General features: G+C 51.2%; 1 protein-coding gene across 45 annotated transcripts in view; it reads right to left on the bottom strand.

Annotated features, from left to right (window-relative positions):
• Nucleotides 1-1417: 1417 nt before the first annotated feature.
• MICAL3 (microtubule associated monooxygenase, calponin and LIM domain containing 3) overlaps nucleotides 1418-23730 on the bottom strand; it is a 199541-nt gene continuing 177228 nt past the window's right edge. For 20 of the 45 annotated variants that reach the window (XR_011539931.1, XM_070618916.1, XM_070618912.1 and 17 more), the window contains 5 exons: nucleotides 22913-23023; nucleotides 21530-21623; nucleotides 4956-5055; nucleotides 4729-4802; nucleotides 1418-4634 (listed from right to left, as the gene is read on the bottom strand). Coding sequence is in view for 42 of the 45 variants with exons in the window: in XM_070618916.1 (XP_070475017.1) it covers nucleotides 4450-4634; nucleotides 4729-4802; nucleotides 4956-5055; nucleotides 21530-21623; nucleotides 22913-23023 (564 nt within the window). In the remaining 3 variants the exon portion in view is untranslated. Of the gene's footprint in view, nucleotides 4635-4728; nucleotides 4803-4955; nucleotides 5056-7671; nucleotides 7738-16751; nucleotides 16803-21529; nucleotides 21624-22912; nucleotides 23024-23730 lie in introns of all 45 variants that reach the window. The other 25 variants (XR_011539932.1, XM_070618885.1, XM_070618889.1 and 22 more) reach the window with 3 other exon arrangements.

The following is a 23730-nucleotide window of genomic DNA, read 5'->3' as shown; positions in this document are numbered from 1 at the left end:
TTCGGACGGACATACCCACCTAAGAGGGTGGTTTCTTGTCCTCCTGAGCACCAATGGGGCGGAATCCTCCAAGCAGGTATCGTGAAGGAGGAGAGCATTGCGTAAGTGGGCCAGTGTGGCCAGCTCATAAAGTGAAAGAAAATGGCACATTCTCTCCCTTACCATTTTTCACTCTGACTCCTAAGAAGGGACCATGAGGATTCAGGGTTCACGAGGAGTTCTGGAGCCATCAGACACGGGGGCTTCTTGGAAGGAAAGGGGGTCCATGAATCTGGGGTGGTGCTCACTTGGGGTGGGGCAGCCCTCCTTTCTGGTGCCCTGCCTAAAACAACAATCATCATTCCTGCCACCTGGGGTTGCTGTGAACTGCAGCCAAATCCTCTAATCAAAGTGAGTCCCTTTGAGGAACAGTAAGGTGACCACCAAACTCCGTCTTTCCCAACAGGCACGCCACCATCCACCCCGCCCTTTAGGAATCTGGGCCACAGCATATTCACTTGAGCTGGTTCAATTTCTTCCACCTGAGATGTCCACATTTGTGTCAACTCAGCCCCCTTTCCTCCTTCTGGAACAGCTGGCAATATGGCAGAAAGGCTCCGGGAGCCAGCTGCCATGGCAGTGACCTCCAGGCTGGGCAAGGCTCACCTCCACCCATTTATTGCCACTTTCTCTCCCCCTGCCAGCTCCACTGCTCCAGAGGGAAGCATTGTGCATGAGGGATTAGCTCTGTGGGTGATGACAAAGTTGGCTATACTCCTAATGGGTCAACACACCAAGGGAGGTGAAAGAGCGGGAATATGCCTCCATTTGGAAAAGCAGCTCAACAGGCTTCCTGTAGCACAGAGAGAAGAGTTGCCCAGGATTATTCCTTCCAATCTCTTGGGCGTGATTCCAGTCTAAAGAAGGGTGACATCAGCTCTCTCCAAGACCTTATGCATTGCATGGACTTCAGGGACCCTGACACATCTCAACGATTTAGGCCTGGAGGCTGCAGACTCCCAGGCCGCCTGTGTTGGAGGACAGACTTGGGCAGGCCTGGAAGCAGCCCAGGCGAGGAAGGGTGCCAGGACCACAGGATGGCCCTGACTTGGAGAATATTTCAAAGAATACGCTGCTTCTCTTCAAGACGGTACTGAGGCCCGGTTTTGACAAACAGGTTCTTACCACAATGGGTTGCTCCAGACATTTTCTCCAGTGACAGCAGCTGATGGCTGGGCCAGGATAATATGAAGGAGTTAAAGAAGCACAAACCTAAACAAAGCTGTGTTCTTTAAACAACCTTGTATTCACCCACACATACGCTAGATACATAATGGTCTGCGTGGACGCCCCCCACCTGAAAGAGGTGGGCAGTGGAACGTGGAGATGCAGCCTGGCTCGCTGCCACGTCCAGTAAAATGACTTAAGAAATACACTATTTCTTTTAAAAACTTTTATTGCGCATAAAATGGCCCGTTTCCCTTTGTAGCTCAGTTGTTACCACCTTCAACATTTTTTTCTTTAAACTCTCTTCACTTCTTGCCCCATGGAAAAACTTCTCTTTTTGAAAGGATAAATAACAGTCTATCATTGCGGATTGAAAGCAGCTGGAGGATGGCTCCAGGGGGCAGAGGACTGAAGACGTCATCTGAGCAGGGTCAGAACCCACAGGGAACTGCCGGCGGCCCTCGAACCCAGGCTGGGGTGCCTCTGCATCCCTCTGGTGACACTGAACCTGGCGGCCCACTGTCTGGCTCACTCAGACTCTGGCACTCTGAGAGACAGGCACGTTTCCTGCTCCCCTGCCTTCAAGGGGGCTTCACTCTTGGGAAGAAAACCTGGCTGGAGCTGCATACATTTCCAGAGCAGGAAAACATTTCATGCAGCATGTCACCAGGGTATTAAAATAAAATGCAAACTAGTGGTTATAAAATGGGAGCTTTAAAAAAAAGTGCTCTACTAGAACCCAAAGCCGTAACACTGCTGGGAGCGGGGAGCTGGGGAGAACTTGCGGGCGGTGGACTTCAAGCTTCTCAGCTGTCTGGGAGCTGCAGCAGCAGCGCGTGCTTCGGCAGGACACAGGGGCGTGCGAGGCTGACGAGTGCTGGTGGCAGGCAGCAGGGGCAGACAGGAACATCTGCTGCCCCTGCCCCCTCAGGCCGCTTGGGGCACGCACTGCATCCCTCTGCAGCACCACCGTGTGCCGCCCCCTGCTCTGGGGGGAGCAGGGGCTGTGAGGGACTCTCCCGGGGCTGGGCCAGCTCTGGGCACAGCGAGAGGTGGAGAGGCTTAGGGAAAAGGCCACAGGGGCGAGGAAGGTCCTGTCCCAAGTCCAATTTTATTGGAATGTTGGGGTTTAAAGATAGAATCCAGAACACCTTCCTCTCCCCCTTCATAAGAAAAGAGAATAAAAATGGAGACTCTGCCTCATCAGAAAACATGAAGTGAAGAATGTTGGAGCTGTGACAGTTGCTAGCAGCACATCTCCTGGATTTCCATAGGAGAGAGATGGCAGCTTTTGGACAAAGTGAGGAATAAGACAGGTTCTTTGCCCCTTTGTGGTGAGAATGGATGCGCAAGTTGAGGCACGGTCTGGTTTCCCACAGAAGCTCCACGGTCAGCATGGACGCCCGATCAGGGCTGCGAGGGCTCTGCTCTCTCTACACTGGCCCCTCTCCACCAGCAGTTGGCTGGATGATCCTTCCAGATTCGCCTGGCACTGTTGGCAATCCTTTCCGGGTTGTGTGCTAATTCTGTGGATGGACAAGCACGGTCTGGCCTGATGTTCTCAGACAGTCGTTCTACGAGCTGTACACAGCCAGTCCCTGGCTGAACCAGGAGAACCGAGCAGAGTTTGGCTCAAGGAGCCAGTTGCCTGGTGCTCATCATCCCCCAGCTTCCCATTGAGATCCAGGTAAAGGAGAGGTTGGGCTGGAGTTTTACCTGTCTGTGAGACCAACCTAAATCCAATATGTGCTGCAGCAAGTGCATTTCTCTCTGGTTGGAGCTGAGGCTGGGCTGAGGGAACTCTCACCAGCCGGATGGTTTACAAGGTCCCATCATACTGTCTCAGCCAGCCTGGGAGAGGCTTACCCAAAGACTTTCTTTAGCAAATGTGTGGTGGGAGGTTAAACTCTGGCACCAAAACTGAGAAAAACATGGGTTCTACAGAGCCAAGGTCCCAACAGGGAGAGACAAGCGGCATCTGTGCCTTCTGGCTTGGCCGCAAGCAGTGCTGAAATGTATCCCTGATGAGCGGCTGGGGCAGACATGAAGGCTGGCGCCAGAGCGCACGCAGGGAGCCGGGTGAAGGAAGAGGGCCAGACACCAAGTGCAGGAGGAAACACAGGGCTGTGGGCAAGGGCTGCACAAGGCCGCAGGGCACCCCGGCCGCCCACCCGAGACACTGAAGGAGGCCCAGGACAGGCAACATGGCGAGCCTGTGGTCGGCGTGCGGTGAGACTGTGCAGCACAAGCGGGACACCCTTGTCACTCCCGCAGCAGCTGCCGGGCGATCAGTGTCTCTAGTAAAGATATAAAAATGAAGTTGCTTCTTTTCAAGTATTAAAAAAATAAGTTAACTGACAAAAAGGGTCTGAAGTGGTGGAGAGTTTCAATGTGCAAACACAGGAAAGACGCCAAGGACAAGATTGTCTCCTGCCCGACAAGAAGTGTGGAACAGTGACAACACTGTCAACTGGGGGCTTGAAAGGCAGGCCTCACCCCTGTCCCCTGAAGTCAGCATTTTCCAGTGTCAAACAGTTGTGAATTAAAGCAAAACGCAACAATCCACAGGCCTCAGGCCACAGCCAGAGAGGCCTGGGCATTTGGCCACGTAGGGTCCAGTGTGTGGTTCAGGGGCTGGGAGCAGACCCCTCCAGGGTCCTCCTTACTTGCATAATGAATCTGGGAGCCAGCCCACCCTTGGCTCCCCTGTGATGCTGGGGTGGGCGCCGCCCTGGCTTGGCCCTGCCCCTCCTGGTCATGGTTCACATCTCGCTTTCCTGGAGAGCCGCCTCTGTTTCTTTGGTGGTCTTCAGGGAGCATGAGAAGCCAGCGGCCCCTGCGCTCCAGCGAGGGGCGCTCTTGGCTGCGGGCCTGGCAGAGAGGGGCTGCTTCCTTCTCTCACCGAACGCGCCTGTGCAAGAAGGCACCAGCCACCACGTCCTCAGGGAGCGTGCAGATTCTCCTTTTCCCACATCATCTGGCAAACACTCTAGGCTCTCTCCCTGGAGCGGGAAGTCAGGGTGGGCCTCTTCCGAGGAGGCTGAGCCATCTCAGGTAATCATCTCCACCTGGGGCTCCCAGCCGCACAGACACTTGGCTCACTTTCAAGAGGCGTGTGGACATTTGAGTGCAAACTCCTGGAGGTGCCAGGCCTTCTCAGATCTCGGATCTGGGCGGTTTGGGAGAACCCAGCCCAGGTCGGGCAGATGCTGCAGACCAGCCAGCCAGGGCACCGGCAGGAGCTCAGGACCAGTTCAGGCTGAAGCCCTTTGACAGCATGACGGCCTCCAGGTCCTTGTCCTCCTCTTTTTCCCGGAGCCGCTGCTCCTCTAGCAGGGCCACGAGGGCATCTCTCTGCTCCACTACGTCCAGCATCTCATTCAGGATCTTCTTCTCCTCTGACAACTCCTCCTCAGTCTTCAGGTGATCTGTGCAGTACCCGAAGACATTAGGTCCAGGGGGCCAGGAGCAGCAGACCCACCCCAGCTCCCCGCATGCACCTCACCTCCGCTCCCCTCTCACCTTCCACTGCCATCCGCTCCCGGAGCTCCTGCTGCAGGCGGCTCTGCCGGTCTTCCAGTTCCAGCTCCCGGGCGCTGGGATTGCAAGGGAGGGGAGGAAGACAAGTGACAGTGACTTGGGGACCACATCTTCTCATCTTCTAAATTAGGCAGGAGCTGTGCTCCTGCTGTGACAGGCACTGAGCCACTGTCCCCACTTAGCTGAGTCCCCAACCTAAGGCCACTCACAAAATCATCAGCTCCGACTCGTAGCGCACCATGGCATTCTTCTCTTGCACCAGCTTGAACCACTCCTGCATCAGCTTGGGGTCATCCTTCTTGCCCATTCCTGCCAAGAGAGAGGGTGGGTCAGGCGTAGGGACTGTCTGTGTCTACCCCGCCGGCAGGAATCATCACACTGGGGCAAATGTGCAAAGAGAGCCGAGCAAGATGCTGCCGGAACACTCCCAAGCCAGGTCCAAAGTTTGCCTACAGCCATGGGGGGAGGGGTACCACACTACCCTGGGGCCTGGCCGACTCTGTGCTCCCCATTCATCTTACCAGGCCTGGCCCTCACCCTCTCAGTAGCCTGGTCGCAGCTTGTTTGGACCTCTCCTGCCCAACGGTTTTCTTTTGGTATGTTTTGAGTGCTTTGCCCTCCTTTTTTTTTTTTTTTTTTTTTTTTTTTTTTAAAGATTTTTTTATTTTTTCCTTTTTCTCCCCAAAGCCCCCCGGTACATAGTTGTGTATTCTTCGTTGTGGGTTCTTCTAGTTGTGGCATGTGGGACGCTGCCTCAGCGTGGTCTGATGAGCAGTGCCATGTCCGCGCCCAGGATTCGAACTAACGAAACACTGGGCCGCCTGCAGCGGAGCGCGCGAACTTAACCACTCGGCCACGGGGCCAGCCCCTTGAGTGCTTTGCCCTCCTTTTAAGATACACTCGTTAATCCAGCTCTTTCCTGGGCTACGGCCCCCTCTGGGCCACTGGTACTGATGTCTCATCACTTCTTTATCTGGACCAGGGAGATAAGATACCTTTTCTCAACTCAGTGCTCTATCAGGCTTTCTGACAAACACTCTCCTAACGAATCCTGTATGGTATACAAAGTACATCCCAGGATGAGTACCAGGTTTCTCACTAAGGGCAAAGAAAGCCCAGCAGACCCTAGAGACTAAAGAAGGCTCCACTCACAGCTCTCATCCAATCCTAGCAGCAGTTTCTGGGGCTGGTGCCTCCTGCTAGCTCGGGCTGCCCTGCACCAACATGAGACGGGTATCTAAATTTCCCAGGGGTACCTGACTCCACTGGGCTTAACTGCAGGAGGACGGAATGAAGAACTTTCCAAGGAATCGAACCACCCAAGGGGGGAACAAACTTCTTTTCCTTGGAGCACAAAGAAGCTCACAGCAAGGGTGTGGCCCTGCCTAAGGGCAGAAACAGATTCTGTCTGTGGTGCTTCAGTATTTTTGGATTACAAACCACTGTGAGACTCTCAGGAAAGCCAGAGACTCTCCTAGAAAACGCATACGGACACATCCCACAATTTCAGATAGACCTCCAGGCTGCTCAAGAGCTTCCTGAAGTCCGTCCCTGGGCCCCAGGTTAGGAGGCGCTTGACTGCACAATCTCTCAGAGTGCCTTCCCTCTTACGAGTCACTTGGTTGGATGCACCATCCCGGTAAAGACCAAACCCAGGAATGTATGGAAACACCCTCGGGGGGACGACCCTCATGTACCAAGCTTCTCACTCACTGCTCTCTTGCATCCTTCTACCTGACTTCCCTGCACTTTGTTCAGACAACTCTCTCTGCATTGTTTGCATGACACACAGGAGGCCCCAGCCGGTTAGTCTTTCAACAGGGCCACACTCTGGAGAAGCAGAAATGAGTCGTGTTCACGCAAGCAGGGGTTAGTGTGTGCACTGTGTCCCAGTGCACGTGCAGCCGTGCTCCCGGGGCTGTGCTCCCATCCCTGAATCCTCCTCCGAAGGGTGGAAGCTCCCTCCTGGCTGCTTGAGCCTGCTATTGTGGAGTGCACGCCAGAGTGTCTGGGGACCAAAGCTCTCCTCACCCAACCCGATAGACTTGGTTCTTTGGCTTTTAAAGCAGCCTGCAGCTCAGTTCCATGCATTCCTCTCTGAGCATCTCTGCACAGTGTGCCCACATGGCCATGGAGGATGGAGCCCTGAGGCATGCAAGCCGTCCAGTGCAGCAAGCTGTGAATGCACTGGAAGTCTCTCCCTCCTTCCCACTTCCCCATGTGCAAGAACAAAAAAACCCACGGGGAGACATCCAAATACTGCTCACGAGCTATGGGAGAGATTGCTCACAGCCGATGAGCAAAGTATATGGTAGGGTGTGACAGTCACATGTGAGCACCATGGAGAGGCAGAGTAAGAGGTTAGCAAGGGTTAGTCATGACCACACTCCCCCTCCCCTCCCACATGCCTTCTCAACGACACTCTGATCACCACAACAGACTTCAAATCAGACCAACTTAAAAAAACCACACACTCGGCAAGACACAGGGCAGAGAAGTTTGCTTTTAGTGGTTGTTTTGGAAAAGGACTCAGGGCATTTGTGTAGATCAGTCTTTGTAAGGACAGTATTCCTCGACTCTGCCAACACAAATTGCTGCCACACAGGCGGGAGGTGCCCCACCTGTGTCCCTGCCCCTCTATCTGCTGGATGGGAGGCAGAAAGGCCCAACCACGAACGGTGGCACGATATCGTGGGATGCTCGCTCTGCTGCAGCCTGGAAGCTCTCTGGCTTCACTCCGAACCCCAGTCCTCCCCTGAGACCGTCAAAGGGATACTGTACCTTGTAAGAAACTGCCACATACTCATGGAGTTTTGTAACAGGGCTATCAAGTGTCCGAGAAAGACAGAGACGTCGCTGGGTCTGGGCCCTGCCTGACTGGCGGCGCTACGACCGGGAGAGGCGGGGAGGAGGGCGGTACGTTACCTTCCTGGACACAGCAAGGGCAGAAGGAGAGAGGTCTACGCCGTGGAGTCCCGCCACTGGGCTCAACTTCAAAAAGGACCAAACAAGGAGGAGGAGGACGGGGAGACGGAGACAGACAAAAAGGAGGAGGAGGGGAGGAGGGGGAGTTTGGAAGTGGAGAGGGCCAGAACAAAGGTGAAATAAAAAACAAGCAAAGGACAAAAAGCATAAAAAGTGAGAAAGGAACAACGGGAGGAAAAGAAAAAATACAAGAAATGGAAAAGCAGAAACAAGGGAAACAAAGTCTACAAATGAATTAAGTCCTTTTTTCAGCATGGAAGCTGCACGGGAGCAGACCCGGTGCTGGGTGTGTGGCCTGAGGAGGAACACGCGTTCCCCTTGGTGGGGTGGCTCACGGGGTGGGGACTGCTCCCTCTTCCTCTAGGCCTTACTGGGAAGGTGATGACATATGGGCACTACCATACAGTGGCCTTTAGGGTTTTGGGTGTTGGACTCCCTCCTCAAAAATGCCCAAAGCCCCTGGACAGGTCTGTCTACCTGTGTGCAACAGACCATGTTAAATACAAGGTCGATACTGCTTCCAGGTGTGCAGGTGACAACCCAGGGTCACCAACCAAACCCACGTAAAATATTCTAAGATGATGTCACCATAGACACATGTGCTCCAGGGAAAACTAACCTCGGGTAGTCTAAGGGGGAGGAAGGCCTCTGACCACTGGGCTGCCATGCCCACAGAAAGCAGCTCTGAGTCTACGGAGGCAGCACCCAATCTTGGGATGGGCTCCAGGGCTCTGACATCTGCAATGCTTTGAATTCTGAGGCAGGATGTGTTGGGGGAAATGTATCCAAACAGAGGTGACTCCCCCAGTCTGTACCACTGCCCGCATCTACCAGGGAGAGCCAACCACCTCCTTTTCTTCTGCCCCTTCCATCTCAGTGGAGGGACCCAATGCCACAGCTGGGGCAAGGCTGTCACACTCTGGACTGTAAGACCAAAAGGAGTGAGCTGACAGGACGAGCAAAAACTCACAGCGGCAATGCTGTAAGAGTTGTGCGCGGGCAACTGAGAGAAGACAGCATGAGAGAGACATCCCTAAGACTCGGCAGACCTGACGGTGACTCGAGGAAGAGGGAGAGGAGCCCAACAAGGGACCATCACAGAACCACAGGCACACACAGGAGACATGGGGCCTGGGGAGAAACCGCCTCGGGGACTGCAGGGTGGGTGAGCGGGGCTTTCGCACATTAGAACCGAGTGCAAGAAACAGCCTTGTTTTAGTGACCAGAAGGGCTGAGTAGACAAGCTGCTGGTAGAGGCCCTTCGGCTCTGCTGCTGAGCACACGCAGCCTCCACGCTTTCTCTTTCTTTTCGGGCTTCGTGACGTTCTCCATCGTGGCCTGTGCACAGTGAGTCTGACATTGGGCAAAACTGCACAACTAAAGCCTGAGAACGTGTGTGCGTGTGTGTGAAATGCTGATCACACCCAGTGTTCCAAACAGACGTGAGTGTGACCAGCTGACGTGCAGGGGCAGGGGAGAAGGGTCCCCGTCTTAAAAAACACGCTGCGCATTATAGCTGACCTACAGTCAACCCTCTTTCTTTCAAAGTATAGAGTCCATGTTGTGCTCAGAATACCAGAATAAATCCCACGAAATACAGTGTCAGTGAACAGTCTCTGCCACTTCCTGGACTGACGTCACACGCAAACAGGCCATGGTGCAGAGTGGAACAGTGTCCATATTCATTAGCAAGGGACAGTGACACGATACACAACAAATACACACCCAAAATAAGTCAGGATGTACCTGCATGTATATTTAAAAACGTGTTTCTGATTTCTGGGTGTCACAGAATAGCTTTTAGCTCCCTGTATGTAGCCCACATCCTCACACTCTGTTTCCAATACAAAAGACAGGATAACCGACAGCAGAACAGAAATTAGGAAATGAAATCAGAAAAGGGGCATCAGGTAAAGCAAGTGTTAAAAAGGAAAAGGCCTCCTCACAACAGGCAGAAGGAGTGTGTGGCACGGCCAGCAGGTGCCTCTGAAAGCAGCTGGGCAAGTTGACACTGTCTTCTTTAGACACGTCTGCACGCTCCAAAATTCCCATAATGTACATTACTTTTATAATCAGAAAAAACACCAATGAATACTGTTTTAAAAAGAAGAAAGTGAGGGGAAAAACCAGTCAAACAAGAGGAGTTCTACGAGACTTGAATCTGAATCAAGCAAGCAAGGGAAGCACAGAGACTGATTTTCAGTGCAATTTCTTTGCCTTTTTTGGAGATGTGAGAAATACATGACTTGGTTCACTAGTTCTAAGGGCAAAGACGTTGTCAAGCTTATGGCAGAAGCTTTAAAATTTATCGTATTTATTGTTTTTGCTGAGGAAGATGGTCCCCAAGCTAACATCTGTGCCAGTCTTCCTCTATTTTGCACGTGGGATGCCACCACAGCATGGCTGATGAGTGGTGTAGGTCTGTGCCTGGGATCTGAACCCACGAACCCGGGGCACTGATGCAGAGTGCACCAAACTTAACCACGACGCCACAGGGATGGCCCCCATTTTATTTTTTTCGTGCCAGTGAGAGAGTTCTTTCTCTTTGTAATGGGAGCCATATTTATCCCATGTAACTGTTTTTGTGTCCTCAGCGGTCCAGCCGTCGCTTCTGAGCGATGCCAGGATGTGGTGCTGGTTGGAGGCTCTTTACCGGCAGGCCTGCACTCTCATCTGGGACCACTCCGCCTGCCTTCAGCACTCTGCAAGCCCACCTGCTCCACTGCAGCCAACGCTGTTTCCCCTGAATCAGCACTTCCTTTTGCAACGTGACCACCATCAGCAGTTCTTGAGCACACATTCACCCGGACATCTGGGGGCAGGTGATATGTGTCACTGAGTTTTGAAAAGCAGCAGAATATCATCATGTAGTAAGGCAGGTGTCTTTATGTTCGGGGTGATGCATGAAATAAGCATGGGCAGAGCTTTATAGTTTCAAAACATCCTCACACCTTTGATTTCACTGGATCCTTACACTGGCCCAGGGTAGCTATCAGCATCTCTATTCTCAAATATGGGATCTGAGGCTCAAAGAGGGTAAATGTGGCACAGCCTGACTCAAACCCAGATCTTCCTTTCCCATTCTGAACTAAGAGTTTGCCCTCTTTAAAAGCCAACAAAGGCTCTAGGCAAATCTAACAAACGATAGCTATGGGAAGCAGCTCAAAGAAGAGGAGTCACACAGACCCTACTCAGCATGCCAGACCTGGCAGGGCAGCAAGGTCATCCCTTCCTCCCAGTCTTCTGGAGAGACCTAGAGAGGAGAAGACTTGGCTGGGGACAAAGTGAAGTCAGGGCCTGAATTCAGGTCTCGCCTTCCTAAGTTGGGGGTGCTCTCCACACTACCACTTTGCCTGACCCATGTGCACCTCTCTCTAGGCCCTGCCTCTCATGTGGCCCAGGGCTGGTCCAGGACCTAGCAGGTTGTGGAAAAGGTGGCAGGATAAGAAAACTGAATAGTCCTGTGGCAATTCCCCCTTCTCTACACTTGTTCTTTTTAATTTCCATCTTCTTCCTACTTCCTCATAAAGGCTTTGTCCAAGACACTTCGGCCCCAGAGCACTGCATCCTCCCCTCCCACCCTATCAGCCAACTGAATGAAATGTTAGGATAGCTGGAAAAAACCAACCAACCCTGCAGACAACGAGCCTGGACGTTCATCTGAAATATGGACAAACCCTACTTCAGTCCTTCTGGTTGTCAAAATCCCAGGATCCCCCAGCCCTCCAGCCCTGAGACTGAGACTGAGATGTAGGGAAGGGTCGGGCACCTTTCTCACAAGGAGAGGGGAGAGTGTGATTATAAAGCCCGCAGGGGCCAAGACCAAGCCTAGCTCCATGTACAGGCCAACGTCCACCAGGGACAACGCGGCTGTACCTGCCTCAGCCTGAGGCTCTGCATCTCCGTTCACTCCTTCCTTCCTGCCTGGTTACATTAACTCACTGGCTCCACACTCGTGCTAAATCAAAACAATGAGACTTGGCTGATGAGGTTCATGGGCTGGTGTGAAGGACCATATAAGAGACTAATAAATTATACAGGGAGTGTGGACTGAGCACTTGCGGCATACCAAGGGCTGTACTAGCTATACATTAGTCCGTTTTCTCTAGGAGCCAAAGAAGGAACAATTTTCTGATTGGAAGCAAGGATGAGGGCAGCCACAGCAGGAAAGTCAGTTGGTAGGCCAGTTGCAAGGACTCCTGAACAGACAGAAAGCGGACAACCAGGGAGCTGGTGGGGCCGAGAGGTAGCCATGGGGTCTGCCTTATCCCAGGTATCTGTATTCCCACCATACAGGCTCCCAGGGCCCTTGCTGGACAAAGGGACCTTCACCACAGGCTTAGAGCTGGAAGGTCACTACAGCCAGTGCCCAGCAGACCATGAAGAGGGGCCTGCTAGGAAGACGACTCGATTCCAGAAGTCCCAGCCTGGACTGCTGCACTTCCCCATGAAACACTGGTTACATCCCAGAGTGTCACAGCCTACTACTGCACGCTAGAAACACCGAGGAAGACATGAGCTGAGCCACCATTTATAACTGCATTTCCACATAAAAGTGAAAAATTCCAAATAATTAGCTCACAAACATCAGACTACCATCCTCACCTAGGCTCAAACTGCCCCCGGCACCTTCCCTCTGAGACGCCACAACTTGTCTCCTGCACAGGAACCTGCAGGTGCCGCAGGGTTAGGTTACTTCCTTCTCAGCTGCACTTTCATAAAATCCTGCTTAGAGGAAGAGATTCTTTTTGATTTTGACTTCCGTCTGGTGTCTGAACAAGCTCCCAGGTGTCACGGATAGGAAAGAGGCATGCTTGTTTCTCGGTCACACTTGGAGGTCCCGCCTTCCTGCTCCAGGAGCTCTGGGCCGGTCTCTGGGGGCTAGCCTTGCACAGCCCTCATCTTGCCCAGGGGACTCTCATTGCTCACAGAGTTTGGGCAGCGATGCCACTATATTGGCTGATGACTGGCCCAGCACTGCAGCAATACCCTTTCATCTGATGCATGCTACGGACACGACCAGAATTTTGTTCACTTTTTCCTAAGAAACATCAGGAGCATCATCTTTCATGCTCAAGCTCAATATGCCAGATTAAATGTGTGGAAAGTCAATGCCCAGGGTTGGGAGAATTTCTTGGCGGTTCAGCTATAAGGAATGGGGCTCTCATTGATTTTCTTTTCTGTGTTTTCAGATTATACAGCCTGAAGCAAGGGAAGACCAACCAAATGTTTTGTTGACAAAGATTATACTTGACTGTTCTGACTCCTCACCCCAGGAAACCTATTTGCTCAGTATTAATGCCATGCCCCTGACATGAGGTAGCTTTGCATTATAAGGCTGAGGTGCCCAGTTTGAAACCCAGGGCACTGACAAGCACTGTGGCTCTAACAAGGAATCCAGTCAGCTGGTCTGCAATGCTGCAAAGCAGGAAGCAGGCATTATGACAGGGTGGAAGCTCTCTGGTCCAGCAGGCCCACTCTGCATACAGATGACAAGGCTGGGGAGATGCCTTGTGCTCTAAAAACTTGGTGCAGAATGAATCTCTAGATTGGGAGAAGGAATGAAGGCTAACAAAATGCACGAAGAATTGAGATTCAACACACACACACACACACACACACACACACACACAGGAATGCTGGGGAATCTCAGGGATTTTAAAGTTCCTAAGCAAAAAGAGAAGCAGGCTAATGCTCAGACCAAACAGACAAGCCAAAAACCTACCAACATCAAGTTACGGGGAGTAAACAGAACAGGAAGATTCAGAGGGGAGGCTGAGCAGGTGGGGGGCCTCCCTGGGCCTCCTACCCCAGCTCACCAACAACAACGAAAAGACCACTTTCTGGTCCATTACGTTACATTTCTAAACCATTCACGTTCTTTCAACTTCCCTTTGAGACATACAAATTAAGAGACGAGGTCTAACTAGAAATTAGGTGTGTATATTTTTAATTTAAAATTCTTTAGAAGATATATGGCTTTTACCTAAAGATTTCCAGTCATCTATCTGTTCTAGTGCAGCAAAATGCAGAGGCTGGCAGGGCGAGCGGGCCTGTTCAGTGTCCTGGGGAAGAGGAGGGAGGGGGAGTGAGGTCACTTGGGGACCCTTCCTCTCCGGCCCAGGCTTGTTACATGTCCTTTTAACAGTTTCTCTGGAAATCACAGGTTCAGCTATGTGAAGAAAGAATCTTTATTCTCTATACTCTGTGGCTCAAAAAGAGACTTTTAATAGAGGTTTGGAGCTTTTAGTTAGCTGAGAGCCATCGAAAGACCATACAAGCCAGAGAGTGTGAAGGCAGAGCCTGAGGAGCCGTCAGGATCTGGACTCCTCCGGGCAGGTGTGGACTCCCAGCACCTGAATGCTGCCTGGAGCTTCGTCTTCTCCACATGATAAGATTGGTGCTGGGCCCAGCAATGGGGTTTCTGGGGGCCTTTTGGGGATGCAAGAGTAGGGAAGCAATCAGGTTCTACATTTCAAGATCTAGATTTAAAAAGGGTAATTTTTTCCCCCCAAATAATGAGTATTACCACGTGCTCCAAGAATGAAGCATGAGCAGAAACTAAAAATGGACTTAATTCTGGCATCTATGTTTTCCTCCTGGAGCTTGATGGGAACAGGGCCAGAGACCACTGCTCTCTGCCTGGACTACGTAAGTGACTCCCTTCGGAATGGACGTTTTCTTTGTGCTCCTCGGTAGGCCAGTAGGAGCCTCTATGAACCCATAAGAGATGTCTAAATTTTACATCATGAGCTGAGAAAAGAGGAAGTGATGAGTTGACGAGAACCATGTGGCAAGGGTCACAAGGTGTCTGACGGTGGGATATTTTTTAATTCAGAAGACAAACTGAGGTTCTTTTTTCTATTTATTTCATTTCCCCCCGGAATTTGCTGGAATTCTAAATCCAAAAGGCTAGTTGTTGGAGTCCAGGGACATACAAATGAAAACAGCCAACTACCTTTTATCACTCTAGAAATGGGGGCAAAGAAAACAAAACTAGACACACAAGGTAACCAGTGTGGCAATAGTATCTTGAGCTGGGAGGGAAGAGGGAATATAATAAAGAAATGGGTTTTGACAGTTCCTCCTTCCAGGAGATTTTGAATAAAAAAAAGTCTTTTCGCACATTGATATTCTTTCAGAATTGACATGAACATTCCCGGGAGCGTTGAGAGGAGGCAGGAGAGGGGTCAGGACATCGACAGGGAGTGGGGTTTGTTAATCGGAATGTAAGCATCAGCCCTTTTACAGCATCAATGGCCACGAGTGTGGAAGTTCCTGAACACAGGAGAAGCTTCAGGCCACGGAAGGAATCTGCAGAGGGGTGGGAATCTGCGGGACAATGGGGCTTGAGAACAGAGAGCAGAGACCAGCGACAATCCACCTCACCCAACGAGGCCAAGGGCCAGCCTCCTTACTGGAGGAGCTTCTCTAAGAACTTGGCACTGTCTTATTGGCCCTGAGCTAATACCTGTTGCCAAGCTTCCTCTTTTTGCTTGAGGAGGATTGTTGCTGAGCTAACATCTGTGCCAACCATCCCCAATTTTATATGCGGGACATGGCCACAGCATGGCTTGATGAGCGGTGCTAGGTCCACACCTGGGATCTGAATCTGTGAACCCTGGGCTGCTGAAGTAGAGAGCGTGAACTTAACCACTATGCCATTGAGCCAGCTCCTATAGCTTTTGTTTTAAATGAATGGGCCAAGAAGTGACTCTCTTAAAAGAATAGGATTGTGGGAAAAAATGAGAAAGAATGACCTTTGCCAGTCCTTCTGTTTTAAGATCACTTCTAGGCCAGGAGCCTGCAAGGGGAGATGAAGAGGTCAGACTGCCCGATCAAGGACGCATGAACTCCAAGAAGGTTCAGAGTCCCCTCTGGTTAACCTTAGGAGCAGCTGCTTGGCACTCCTCTTAGCAAAATGGCAGCTTTCCAGGAGAAAAACTGCCCAAAGTCTAGAAATGAGACTCATAGATTAGTTATTTCTCTAAGCTAATAGAAATGGTGAGCTTTGTAGAGCAGGACATCAAAAATACCGAATTCCTTTAAGGTAGTGGTTCTCCCACTTTTAGAGGGCGGGACAATCACCTGAAGGTTTGTGAAAACACAACCAGGCCTCATCTCCAGAGTTCCTGAATTGGAAGGTCTGGGGTGTGGATTCAGAATTTGCATTTCTAATTAGCTTCCAGGTGACAATGCTGATGCTGCCGGTCCAAGGACCATACTTTGAGAAATCACCGCCTTAGACTTTTCCTGTCTTCCTTGAAAAGAACTGCAAAGTCAGGCCCAAGACAGAGCAAGGAGGGAGGGACGTTATTATAGGCATCTGTCGACACAGCCTTAAGCTTGATGACTTTGGGCAGAAATCACAAGTGATACTTTCCCCACGCACTTCGACTGCTTAGGGGAACCTGAGCACACCCTCACAAAAACGTCTGAGGCTGAGTTCTTCTCCTGTTTGGGTCGTGAGTGTGGTTGGCAGGGAGCTTCCTAGTGGATGTGATGCTTACAACTTGTGAGGGATGAGAGTCAGGGCAGAGGTCACGTTGGAGTGTGTGCATGTGTACGCGCACACACGAGCATGTATATGAGCGTATGTGAGTGTGTGCATGTATATGAGCACCTGTGAGTGTGTGCATGTGTACGAGCGCATGTGAGTGTGTGCATGTGTATGAGTGCATGTGAGTGTGTGTGTGTTGCTACTGCCAAACAATCAAACAATATTAGAGGGACCAGGATTCAGAGGCAAGGTTGATGGGTTGGGGTAGGTGAACTTTTATCATAAAAAAATTAAAATAACCCTGAGCAGCAAAAGCTATCTCAGATCTTCCTCTGGAGTACACATGGCCCGTGGGAGGATCCATATGCTGCCCCACTATGAGCTGGAAAAGGGCCTGTGCTTTTTTCATTTGGTTATCAGATTGATTTCTTCTTGTTGTTTGTGAGCAGGGACTGGGGAGAGCAGGCGGGGAGAGGGTGTCAGCAGGGTTAGTGTCAGCAACAGATGCTGCTATACATACCACCCAGATGCAAGTCGATGAGGTCACTGTAATAAGCCTCTCCCCAATAGTCTACAAGGAATTGGTGAAGAGAGAGTTATTGGAGCAGATAACCCTCCTGTCCCCCCAAACCCCAAACAATCAATGACATGAAGCATAAGAAACACACAGAGATACAGCAAGAGGGCAAAGAGGAGGCTGGCGAGCAGGCACCTCTCTGCAGTGCATGACATACATATACACATGCCGAGTGATACAGTTCCTGGTGGTCGGAGGGGAGCATTCACTAAAAACCACAGGCGATCGAGTTAATGGCCAGTCACAGTGTGATTCCTATTTATACCTCTGATCAGTTAGGACGGAAGGTCTTGGTTTTGTTGGGAATCCTGACCCTCCTGGGATGCAACCTTGTCTAATTAAGAAGATTTAAAAAAATCCAAGGGTGGATTAGGGGCTACTTACTTCCTTAGTTACGGGATGTTAGAGGCCCCAGCCTGAGGGGCTGAAGGCAGGACATGGACATCCTAATGAGCTGGCCAAGGACCCCAGTCCTTAGGTGGGTAGGCACAGCTCTCCCAAGAATTCACACATGGGGCCCCACTGGTGGGGACATCAAACCATCGAACTCCTTGCAGAACCACTTTTGCTGTACAGGTGTGAGAGGAAGGAGATCCTGTTTCTTCTGAGGTTAGGCCCCCAACTTCAGCCAGCCTTCTCTTTAACAGCAGGACAAGAGCTGTGACTATTTGCCCTAAGGCTCCTGAAGGTCTGCTGGTCACAGGCAATCCTAGCCTTTCAGCTCTGGCAGCCGTCCAGCAAGGACGTTATAGTCTTCCCATGCTGAGATGCAGAGCTGGGCACTGCCGAGGGCTGGGTGTGGGCAGGTGGTCCTCATCCTCCCAGAATCATAAACAAATGCAGAGTACAACAAAAGCCACCTGCTACTTATTACCCTTTTCCTCCAAATCTCACAATCTGGATGCTGATCCTGGCAGCCACACGAGGGCTCCCCCTTCAAGAATGGACACATCAGAAAGCAGAATGGAACGGTTTTTCAACTCATGCTCAAGCCTGACCCAGTGGTTTAAGATTGAACCCGGGTTCCAGAAACTGAAAGGGCTTCCCAGGTGCTCCAGACCAGAAACCATGTGAGTCTCAGTCTTGCCCTGGGCTTGAAGGCTGTGGACCTAACCCGTGCAGTCTGCATACACATGAGCCTTGGGAAAGTTGAGATCAATGGGATGGCAGGTCCATATCTAATCTCTTCTCTGGAAGGGCAGCTTGGCTAACAGTCTGACCCTCTCAGAGAGCGAAGGAAGCTTGAGCCCATCAAGTGAGGCAGAACGGCAGGTTTGGCCAGCTGCACGCTCTCAGGAAGGGGCTGGCTAGCATTGTTGGAAGACTCTAGACTACCATGCTCAACTGAGAGTACCTTCTTAAGGGCCCAGCCAGGAGCAAGCAGACTAATAAGAGGAATGGAATGCAGAAGCAGGAGGGAAAGGAGTAGCCAGTGCACACAGTTTAGCCTGAAAGATGGTCTCTGCCAAGTCGGGACAGGAACTGCAGACAAGGGTGAGACTTGGAAGTGACACGCTTACAGTAAGAAAAGGAAAAGAATATATTGGAAATATAGTCTTATGGCAGGAGCTACTGTATCCTGAGAACTCTCCAAATGCATCATGGGGAAATCTCCCAAAGCAGCCACCAAAGCCCACTGTTAAACACAGCACAGACCTGCATGCTGGTGGAGGCGTTTTGCCAAAGCCTTGCTTACTTGGAGTAGAACAGTGGTTTTCAGACTGTTCTGTGGAACCCTGTTCTTCAAGTGGTGTTCCAGGGGTCTCCGAAATATCTGATTCACGAATACTTTTAACTCATTTAAAAAACTTGAATAAGACACACCACGTTCACATGTCTGATAGGCCAGCTTTTAACCTACTGAAGACCACCAACACATTAATTTGTGCTATCAGGAAAACGTGCCTTCCTTAGGCCCCAAGGAAATTTCTTCTGCCCTCTGTGGGGAAGTACCTGTACTCCCTGTAGATGTGTTAGGGAAGAGGACATTTTACTTATTTACTTAAATTCTGGACTGCACGTCGAATGCTTCTGTACGGCTCTGCAGGGGAGCATCCTGGGAGAGTTCTTATTCAGTGAGACCCCACCTCTCAGAGCAGCTCCTGTCGCAGACGGTCCTTGACGGGGGAACACTCGTCCGTGACATCACAGCACAGGTGGTGTCTGTGTTGACTGATGTCTGGGAGCTTCCAGCTGAGACGTATTCTTTACGAGGAATATGAACTGCTGTCAGGCTTGCTAGTGATTCAGCTGTTCACACAATGCCTACTGCCCCGCTTTAAGCTTCCAGCATCTAGATCATTTAAACTGCATCTATCCCGAGATTGCCAGGTGAGCTGTTGCAAAAACCTGTCACTCTTTACAGCAACTACGCCTATGTATCAGGATGTTCTCTACACTGTGCCCCAGGGATGAACTGGGTGCTGAGGCTTATGAGCACTTGCAGGTCTCTACTGTAACCTGTATTTTCAAATTTGTGTTTATTAACATCTTAGAGTAATTCTTTTTTATTTTAAATTTATAATTTGGCTTGTAAAAAGGGTTCTGCTGCTAAAAAACAAATTTGAAAACCACTGACTTTGAAGAAATTCTGGTTGTATATGTTTATTAAAAGGTAATTATCCAAAGAACTAGAAATTAGAATTTTGGCAAAATCCTATGCCAATCTTCAAAGGTCTATTTTTTCTGGCCCCGTGGCAGTCAGTGGCTGGAATAACGTGGGCTATTACAGAAATACAGAAGCACTGTCATAGCCTCATTCTGCATGGCAGCCGACAGGTGCAGGAGTGTTTACGGACCCCATCCGCCCCAGCGATGGAACTCCGCACCTCATAACCCTGTGCCCAGGAGGGGCAGATGTCTTCCTGGAGGACTAACGCTGTGAAACACAGGTGCACTGCCTGCTGAGCTAGCCTGTGCCATGAGAGCCACCCCTCACCTCCCATCTTGGCAGAAGGAATTTGTGGGGAGGGGTAAGAAGGAAGGATGATGGGCCCAGGCTCCCTCCTGATAATCTTCTGTAAGAAAAGAAAGCAGTGAGGGCAGGGCCTGGTCAGTCCCATTGCAGCCGGGTGCAGGGCATCTCTGGTGGGTCCAGGCTACCTTCCTCCAGGAGGTCAGGACTAATCGAGGAGGCCAAGTCAGAGCATGCAGGGCAGGGAGCAGAACAAGAATGCTGGGGAATACCACAGCTTCACTCGGGGTCCTTTTAGGTGACTAGAATCTCTACTCCTGGAGAGAGGTGCCAGTGCTTGCCTCGCACTCACACGTCCCAGGTTTCTGGCCTATTGACTGCTCAGGGTTCAAGTTTTTGCATTTCACTGGTGGTCTGGGCTTTGAGCAGTAAATCCAGCATCAGGTGAGGCACAAAAGCAAGAATATCACATCCTCATCTTTCTCTCCCAGCCCCTCTCTCTTCACCTGAAAGTCATCAATGAGCTGACTGTTAACTGCAGTTCCTAGGTCCTGAAGGGCCTAGAAAGGAGACCTACTTCTATGCTTGACCCTCGACGTCCCCCACACGGACTTCAGTCCTACAGAACCCCAGGAATTCATCTTGACTCCAGGGACATACCATGGGGTCGGCCCATTGGTCATTTTCCAGCAAGATCAGATGGCAGCAACTGGCCCCATTCCTGGCTGCCTCTGATTGGTTCTTCAGTTTAGAGACAGCCTGCTGCCAGGAGACGTACCACCCTCCCCTCTGCCACACCAGAACAAGGAAGTCCTGCAACGCCAGGCCACGCCATTCTTCATCTTCAGCCTCACAATGTGAATGCTGAACCTATAGGCTGGACTCTCTACAAAGAGATGTTTCCTCACCAGAGATGGGACCGAGACTCTGGAACTCTTGAGAAAGCAAACATCAGTCACTCCGTGCCTGAGTTGGGGCTACAGTGGGGCTGGCCCATGGTTTCAAAGTCCTGAACCAAAAAAGCTTCTCGGGCCCTTAGGACCAGGGATGACTCAGGTACTTCCTTGCTTTCTCTGCCCAACTGTGCTGGACCTACCCCCCAGGCTGCTTCGTGATGAGCAGGTGTGGCTGCACTATACTCTGAGCTCTTCCCCAGATGGCAGTCACCAGGCACATGGCCCGCATGGCTATCTCCCAGTGTCTGTGCCATGCCAGCTCACCATAGTCCCCGAGGCTCTCCACCCTGCCCTAAGCGATGGCCTCTGGGGAACAGAGCTTGGTTCACACTGGGAAACATGTGGGTTCTGCCCACAGGAGGTGGTGAGGGCTCTGCGGGGTGTGTTTCATCATGTACTCTGTGCAGCTTGGGCAGGAGAGGAGCCCAGAGAGCTAAGAACAGGAGGTGGCAGGTGGGGAGCAGCCAGGGGCCCTGCCTGTGCAGTTCTGTGATGGTTCCTCATGGTACAGTCTCTCTCATTCCCAGTTATTTTCTTCTAGAGAGGATGGTGGGGTGGGACGCCCAGCGCTTGCCATGAGCAGGTGAAGAGGACTGAGATTTCATCCTACAGGAAGATGGCAAGCCCTAAGACAGGGTGGAGGAGCAGGTCTGGCCTGGGGCAGTCCCAACAGAGTTGCTTTTCTTTTCCTTTCTTAACAGGAAGCCCCAAATCTCAGTGATGTGGGGACCCAGAGAATCCTGCTGGAAAAGAAGCTGAATTCCAGATGAGGTGATGCCAACCAGCCTACCACAGGGGGTGGGGGCTTTCCTTCAGGAACAAACTCCTCACAAAGGACACCCAGACAGTACCTGCCTCACCGCGGAGTGCCTTCTCCACAGCGACCCCTCTCTCCTCCAGCTGCCTCTGCTTCTCCTCCACCTGCTCCAGCTGCCGCTGGATGATCTGCGGGAAAACAAGACAGTAGAAGCACCCAACTTTTCCTCTTATCTCCCAGCTTTCAGGAGGACAGCTGAACTGCACACAGAGAGGACACAGACAGATCAGGTCACAAGTTGGAAAGGCTCAGTCAACGGGTGTGATGCCTTGAGTGCAGTGTGCAGAGCACCTGCATCAACCCCCAGGCCTTGTCAGCTGTGCAGACCCCAGCCAGTAACCAGTAAGCACCGGGTGCATGGCGGCACATCAAAGGGGGGACCAGCCCCTCCTCAGGGCAGTTCAAAGAAATCAAGTGGAGAGAAACTCCTGTAGGAAGGATTCAAGATCTTCAACCTAAGATCTTTCCGATGGCGAGGGTACAAAAACAGGAGCAGGGGCTCTTGGAGAGAACTGCAGACATGCTGTCTCTACAAGATAAAAAATTAAAAAAAAGATCTAGAATGGAGCCACAAGCCGGAATCTGGATGTGAGTGATGAGAAGTTTCTCTGTGCTACGTGGGACTGATGACCGACACCCAGAAGGATGTCCAACCCCAAGCAGCAGCCAATGATGGGTATCTGTGGAGAAGGTCACACCGGAAAGGAATAAAATCCAGGGAGCCAATCAGACACAGAGAATGGGGATAGAGAATAACGCACGAGAAAAGGACTAGAAGACTGGTGGTTTTTGATGTTTGATGAAACACTGAATTCAGAGGAGCATCCTCCTTTGTATTTGTATTTGCTGTTAATCCTTCTCATTGTTGTAGAGCTTTTGATTAGCATCCTCATCTTTAGGAATACAACTATATACACTCGACTTCATTTAAAAAAACATTGTATTTAGGTATCTACTAACACTTTGTATAAGGAAATTGTCTTTTGTTCAAAAACAAAATCTAGAGTGGTCTAGGATCTGAGAGGCTTGGAGATAGGCTGATGACTGGAGGGCAGCTGCGACGTGTAAATCCTTGGCCCGTTGGAGGCTCAGGGCACAGACTGCCTCTTGGTAACAGTTCTCACAACTGAAGCAGCGGACTTTACAGGGTTAATGCAGATCCAGGAAGTCGGGAAACTCAGTGCTTGGGCTCTGCCCTTTCCGCCAACAGCTCCACAAAGTCGAGGCCTCTGCAGTTACATCAAGCCTGGGGCTTGTGGCCTGAGACTGTCCGCTCAGACAACGGGGACACCCGTCTACCTCTGCTCTGCCCTCTTCACCCTCCCTCATCACTGATGGGGACAGGCAGGCTACAGAGGAGGATGCTGCCTGGGACTTTCCCATTTGTGAGTCGCGGCCCCGCCATCTGTGGTTTTACCTGGGCTCGGTGCAGCCGCTTCAGTTCCTCTTGCTTGGCCTGTCTCCGAGCTGCCTTCTGCACGCGGCGGGTCAGCTTGGCATTCAGCTCCTCCTCTGTGTAGGTTCTTGGCTGGAGAGAACAAGAGCATTCCTCAGGCAGGGGCATGCAGGCCTGAGACGGGTGTGAGTGCTGGTTGGCAGGGCGTGGAGAGGACTGTCCCCTGCACTGGGGCTGCCTGTCCGCAGAGTGCCCGCTGGGTAGACGGAGGCATGAGTTGTGCGCAGACTCAGCCAGCGGCTCGGGGCACGCATCCCTGCTACAGCCCTAAATGCCGCAGGGAACACTGAAGATCTCCAAGTGAGATGCTTCCCTGCCAGGACAGGGATGGGAGGCTGAGTGGGGACTGACTATTAGGAAGTTAAAAGGACAAGGGGACATACACTCATTTATCACTGAGATCACCTGTTTCCCATATAAGGCTGTCTGTTCTTTTTAAGACTTTGTAGGGGTAAATGTATTAGTAAAATGTTCCCCAAGCCTCCTGCTTCTAGGAGGTGTGCAGGGAAAGGAAAAAGAGAAAAATCAGGGAACTTTTATTTTCTTGTTTGGTTTCAAAAGCCAACTCTCTTCAGATGAGTGATATATGATTCTTTTAAGAAGTAACATCTGAAATAGGAAAAACAGGGATGCTTCTATTTTAAGTCTGGTGAACCCCAAACCAACTCTACCATCTAAGGAAGGAGCTGTGGAGGTGAAGCCAGCTTGCCTCTGAGGTCTGCACAGAAGCAACCGCCAGCCCGGAGAGGAAGGGAGGAAGTGGTCTGGCAGGGCTGTTT

The sequence above is a fragment of the Equus przewalskii genome, chromosome 5 (assembly GCF_037783145.1).
Source record: "Equus przewalskii isolate Varuska chromosome 5, EquPr2, whole genome shotgun sequence".
Lineage (NCBI taxonomy): Eukaryota > Metazoa > Chordata > Mammalia > Perissodactyla > Equidae > Equus > Equus przewalskii.
The sequence above is the reverse complement of the archived record's forward strand: the minus strand, read 5'-3'. Positions and strand labels throughout refer to the sequence as shown.